The 6000-nt window shown below is 40.5% G+C and overlaps 1 protein-coding gene across 1 annotated transcript in view; it reads left to right on the top strand.

The window, feature by feature from the left end:
• The first annotated feature begins 3718 nt into the window (after positions 1-3718).
• Positions 3719-6000, top strand: part of LOC109927915 (G patch domain-containing protein 8) — a 552115-nt gene continuing 549833 nt past the window's right edge. Inside the window, exon 1 of the mRNA XM_048607894.1 lies at positions 3719-3983. Within this exon, the coding sequence (XP_048463851.1) occupies positions 3873-3983 (111 nt within the window). The 5' untranslated portion in view covers positions 3719-3872. The remainder of the gene's footprint in view (positions 3984-6000) is intronic.

The raw sequence follows: 6000 nt of genomic DNA, 5'->3' as shown, positions 1-6000 counted from the left end.
TTCAGCTTGCAGGGCAAGAGTTCAAAGGAGGTCCGTGAGAAAGGTAACAAGGTGTAGAGCTGGATGAACACAGCAGGCCAAGCAGTATCAGAGGAGCAGGAAGGCTGACGTTTCGGGCCTGGACCCTTCTTCAGAAATGTGAGAAAGGTGTTAGCTTTGCTGTAAGGAACTCGCTAATCTTGACCATAGAACCCACCCTCCCGCCAACATATGCACACACACAACATACAAACAGTTCTGCATTTTTGCCTGCACCTGCTTCTCAACTCAAAAACAGCATGTTAATTTCAGAAGTATCCATGCTGTAATGCTGCTGTCTACTACAGAGGGGAAATTCCAGTTCTACCAGAACCTTGACACTGCTATAGTTGAGAGAAGCGAGAGAGAGGACTCTGAATGTTCTAATATCTGCTTGAAATCATTTAACAGATTGTTAGGTGGTGCACCAGAGTGGACTGATTACAACTATGCCAGGCTGCCCAAGTGTCCTTCAACACAGCTATTGCGAGGGGCACAAATGAGGGAACAAAAACATGGTCCATCAGTAAATAAAAAAGACTGCTTCAAAAATAAAGGAAGGGGAGGTCATTGCCAGCTGGAGTAAACTGTTTAGAAATAGAAGGGACACTACTTTGAGTTGTATTTTAGGAGAACACTGTGACTGGGGAAGCTCTAGGCTGTCCATTATAGAAAAATTACACATTGAACCCCCAGTGGAGGAACCAAACAAAACTGTTTGCTCACTTGCTATAAGAAAAGCTTCAAGAGCTGGTGTTATTACATCAAGCTCTGGAAACCAGTAACACAGCAGCAACTATATAACCTTCTGTGTCTCTGCTGGAGGGAGCGGATATGTGCCCTGGGATATTCATGCTGCAAAGATTGTGACCCTGTACGAGAACAAGGATGACCACAGCAATTGCAACAGCTATGGAGGCATCTGTATCCTGAGCATAGTGGGGAAAAAAATTGCCCTTATCGCTGTTGTCAGACCGAGGATCCTGACTGGACATGTCTACCCTGAATTCCAGTGTGGTTTCAGAACTGGATAATTGACATAAAGCAGCTGTAAGAAAAAGGCCGTGAACAGAGAGAACCACCAATACATTCAATCATGTGAGCAGAGGTGGTCTATTGTGGTTGGTTAGCTTGCCGAGCTGGTTCGTTGTTCCGCAGACATTTCATTACCCTGCTGGGTAACATCATCAGTGCAGCCTCTGATGAAGCGCCAATGTGTTTTCCCGCCTGGTTTTTAAATTCTGGAGTCCGTTCAGCTGGATTACCTCACTTCCGGTTTTCCTTCGTAGTAGAGTGTATATGGGGTCGAGTTCTATGTGTTTGTTGATGGCTTTGTTAAGCTGCAGGTGAAAATTGGTCATGCACTCAAGAAGCTCAGTGTGATCTCTTTCGATGGCAACATGATGGGTAAGGTCATCAATGTAGGGGCAACATTAGAACTCTTGGAGAACTGCAGAGGAGTCAAACAGTGTTGGGTCTTGCACCAACACTCTTTGTGATGTATATTCACCTTGCTGCTGCCGTATGCTTTTGGGTCATCAACAGCGGATGTCTCCATACATATCAGAACAGATGGAAAACTCTTCAGCCTTGCTCACCTGAGATTCACTGACAAAGGCCACACTGGCATTGCATACCAAGGAACGTGTTCAACAGCAAATGGACAGACTCTGTCATGCCCTTAAAGAGTTTGGTTTGACCATGAGCATCACAAAGACAATGATTCAAGACTGCCATGCCAGAAGGAGCGCCTGAACCACACCAGGCAATGCTTAACACAGAGTTGACCATCAAGATGCAAATATAGTCTTAAGAGATGGAAGGCAACCATTTGTTCTGCATTTGATTTTCACATTGTTTACCTCTCAAGAAATAAAGGCAAAATATTGCAAATGCTGGATATCTGAAATAAAAAGTAGAAAATGCTGGAGAAACTCAGTAGATCTGGCAGCAGCTGTAGAAGAGAAACAGAGTTAAAATTTTGAGTGCAAAGACTATTCTTCAGAACTGAAGTCTCTTTAAGAAGCTGCCAGTCTTGTGCAAATGTTCCCTCTTGTGGGTGAACGTGTAATAGACTAATGATCAGCAAATTTGTGTGTGATAATTGTGAAGACTGTTACTGAGGTCATGACTCCAGTGTTTGGTGATCTATTTGAATTTGTTTTGTTTTGCCATTAATGCTGAAATTTCTTTGAGGGCTGATATTCCTAGCATGCAGATGATGCAAATAATTTGTTATTGAGCTTTATTGTTTAACCATTTCCTTTGCAAATTGTAAGAATTAAAAATATGAAACAGCATTGTGCATTTTATTTTAGTCAATACTTTTGCATTTTCTGGGCAGCTCAACAATCATGCTATCAAATGTAAGCCAGAAATCCATATCCAACTACTTAACAGAAGCTTTACTCAAACAAAATACCAAAGTGTGAATAGATCCTGTGCATTACATCAATATAGGACATTTGTGAAATGACAGTAGATTTATGTAATGAACAGAACGTTCCTTTCAGTGCCACTGCATAGAGATGATGATTGTAAGTCTTTTGATCTATATCATTTCCATATCTAGAATGTTAATATTGTTATTAATCAATGCATCGTAACTGTGCATGTAAGTAAGAACTACTATAAGAGTTTGATACACATACAGGGATTTGACAGGATGGAAAATAATTAGTGTTATAAGCTTGAAAGGAGTTTGACAGAAGTGACTTGTACATTGTTGAGTTCCTTCATTCAATCAAAGGGTTCCCTATGTTTACTGTTCTTCAGTGGTTAAACATTACACACTTCATAATTAACATGACATTTTGGCAGTGTAAACAACAACAGCTTGTTTAGCTCATCTCCTTATACTAAACTGCAGTTTTGTTGGTGTTTCATTAATTACATTTCCGAATAAAATAACTGAGATTTCTCTTTTCCCCGGATTCATCTCAACAATGTGAAGCTGCTTTGGTCCAGCCTGCTCCCTAGTGGCACTGTTTACAGCAAATGAAACAATTCAGTTAAATGCATGTTACTGAGGAGAATGGCAGTAAGACGATAGTGATTGTTCTCTGTTTCCTCCTCTTTATACCCTATTTGGAATTGGATTGATCATTCTCGCAGTCAGCTGGGGGTTGCTGCTACTGCTATTACTGCAGCTTGATATCGAGCCAGAAAAGAATAAGAAAGGTGTCAAAGGGAAAGTGGGCAGAAAATAAGCAAGCAAATTCAGGCAGAGGAAATGGAAGCGAGGAACAGACGAAAGGGAGAAAACTAAAAGTCTTGGGAATAAACAAAAGCTGGAAGAGTTCGAAATGGTTGCAGTCACTTCAGGCTGAGTGCTGTTGATTGGGAGCTGTCATCTGTGGAACTCTGCTTACAGTCTTTTCCTGTAAATGCCTTGTGTGTGACAGTTTCTGGGTTTGCAGTCTATTTGTTCCTGTACCTGGCTTTTGAAGGCAGGCTGCAGTTTGACTGAAGCCATCGAAAACTGGTGGTGGTGTGTAACAGGGACTTGGTTATCACGGACTGCTCACAGCAAGCTCTTTTGTCGGTTTGACTATGTAAACCAGTGGTGATCTGCTGCATCTGTCAGACAGTGTGGATTTTCCTGTCTTGCCCGAGACGGAGGATTAGATTTTCACGTGGTCTGCGTTTTGGGAAGTGCATGGATTTGCAGTCTCGTCATTTAATCATCGGGGCCGATGGATCGTCTGTTGGTGTTATGTCTCTGCCTGCCGACGCCGAAGTAAAACAGTGTCTAGGTGTTGCCTGATCGGGTTCCTGCTTTCACTTTGCTGTACGGCTGCTGAATTCCCCCTGCTTATGTTAACCCTCTGTACATATGGGAGATACATTACCGTATGGCGTGCTATTACCTTGTGATCAGCTCAACGCATCTCAGCAATGGGCATTTTAGAAACATTAAAGGAGTTTTTAGAGGTCCCCTGTGCAAGAATGGGAGTGAATCACTGGTAAATTTAATATATTATTCTTTCCTGTTAATTATGTGTGATAAACTTTTTTTTTGCTTAGCATTGTTACAGTTGCAACATCTGATTGTGTAAATTGTGCCGTTTGGGGGCGGGGGGTGGAACATGCAGTCACCGAAATTAATTTTTATTCTTTGCAAGTTGAAACTGATCTTTTTTCTTGATATAGATAAGGCACTTTGGCTTTCGGTACTGCTTTGATGTGTGAACAGACGTGACGTGAAGTAATTGGTGCAGGCAGTACATGTAAATGTATAGCTGAAGCGCAGGAATAGATTTCTGATAGTCCAGAAAAGCTGGTGGAACATTCATTGAGTTAATTAGAACGGCCGCCTCGCTGCATATCTGTCTATTGAGTCAGATTATGCCTGAATAGTAAACTTACTTTTGCAGATCAATTAGTTTACATTTCCAAGCACCCCTGTGCTGCTACGAGTTATTTTGCTGCTGCAGATGTAATTGTGTTTTTCAAATTGTCCGTCTGAGTTGTCCAAGTAATTTCCGTACACATTTTCAAACCTTGAATTAAAATATCAATTTCGACTGTGTCAGTTGAGCAATTTCCATTTCGAATGAAAAGGTGCAAACGGCCATCCACGGTAGATTTTATTGCGGCCTGAACGCGCTGAAAGATTCCTTGGTAACATTTATATATTCCTGACAATATACACGCGACGTGAATGTGAGAAGTTATGTGTGAAGTATAAATTGCAACAATGTTGCCTTTGGAAAGTCGAAAAGAAAGTGAACGTGCGTGTGTGGGAGAGAGAGAAACAAGTATTTCTCTTACAATGGAAATAGCCAATTTAGATACTCCAGTATCAATTTAAACAAAACACTAGTTCATTTCCGGCGCCTCGGTCCTGCCTTTTTAATCTGTCGACTCCGTTTTTGGGAGTTCTGAATGGGGCGCAGGAAGTGGAATTTGAAATTAATGAGTTTGGCACTCACGAAAACAAAGTCCACACAACTCGGCTGAATTCCGGAGCTGGTTTACTCAGAGTTATATGGTAACTGATTCAGTCGTGCAAGTGTTCTTCATTGCCAGTGTCAGTGCGATTGATGATGAGGAAGTTGAAATTCTCCCAGAAAAATGTCGAAAATTGTCACATATTTTATTTGCATCTGTCACTGACTCAAATTTCGAATGAGATGCGACCACAATTGCCCTGTGACTATCCGTAAAGCGCCTTGTGTTTCTGTTTATGTCATAATTTGGAGTTTAAGATGCTTCTAAAGGTTCTTACAATGCCGTCATCTTAATACAGTCATTTAGAAATATAATGTTAGTTTTTGTTGACTGACTTTATTATGAGGGTAAAATTACAGGTGAAGTGGGATCATTTCTCTAGCTTTCTGGAATTTATTGAACTGAAAGCTTTCCAAGTCGGAGCCAATTTGTTTCAGAACTCTGGAAGCATTCCTCACTTTCGTGGAATGATAGTTTATATAAAAAAAAGGAAAACAGTTTAACATCTGAGCCAAATGTCATTGTAATTTTGTCAACATTCCACAAATAACTTAAAAAGAGCATGGTAATTATTTGGAAAGCTAGTAAATAGGGCAAAAAAGGCATCATCATAGAAAGAGTTAACACAAACTTGGCATTAACAGTTGTATAGCTGCATTTCCTAAATACTTGCCTTTATTGTTAACAAACATGCATTAACCACTAGCTAATTAAAATTGCAATGTAATTCTCAACATAAATCAAAGGATGCTGGGAATCTGAAATAAAAATAGAAAATGCCGAAAACAAATGTGCAGGTCTGGCAGTATCTCCAGGAGGGGGGGAAAGGGTTAACATTTCAGATTTTCTTCAAAACTGGAAAATTATATAACTTTAACATGCTGCCTGACGTGCTGAGGATTTCCAGCACTTTCTGCTTTTATTTACAGGCAATCCACTATTCTTGTTCAGATTTTTATTGCTGAAGTAACCTACAGGTGTAATTATTTTCTTATGGCCAACCAAAATAATGATGTTGCGATTGCTGGT

This window comes from Rhincodon typus, chromosome 2 (assembly GCF_021869965.1).
Source record: "Rhincodon typus isolate 14 chromosome 2, sRhiTyp1.1, whole genome shotgun sequence".
Classification (NCBI taxonomy): domain Eukaryota; kingdom Metazoa; phylum Chordata; class Chondrichthyes; order Orectolobiformes; family Rhincodontidae; genus Rhincodon; species Rhincodon typus.
This window is presented reverse-complemented; position numbering and strand designations above follow the sequence as displayed.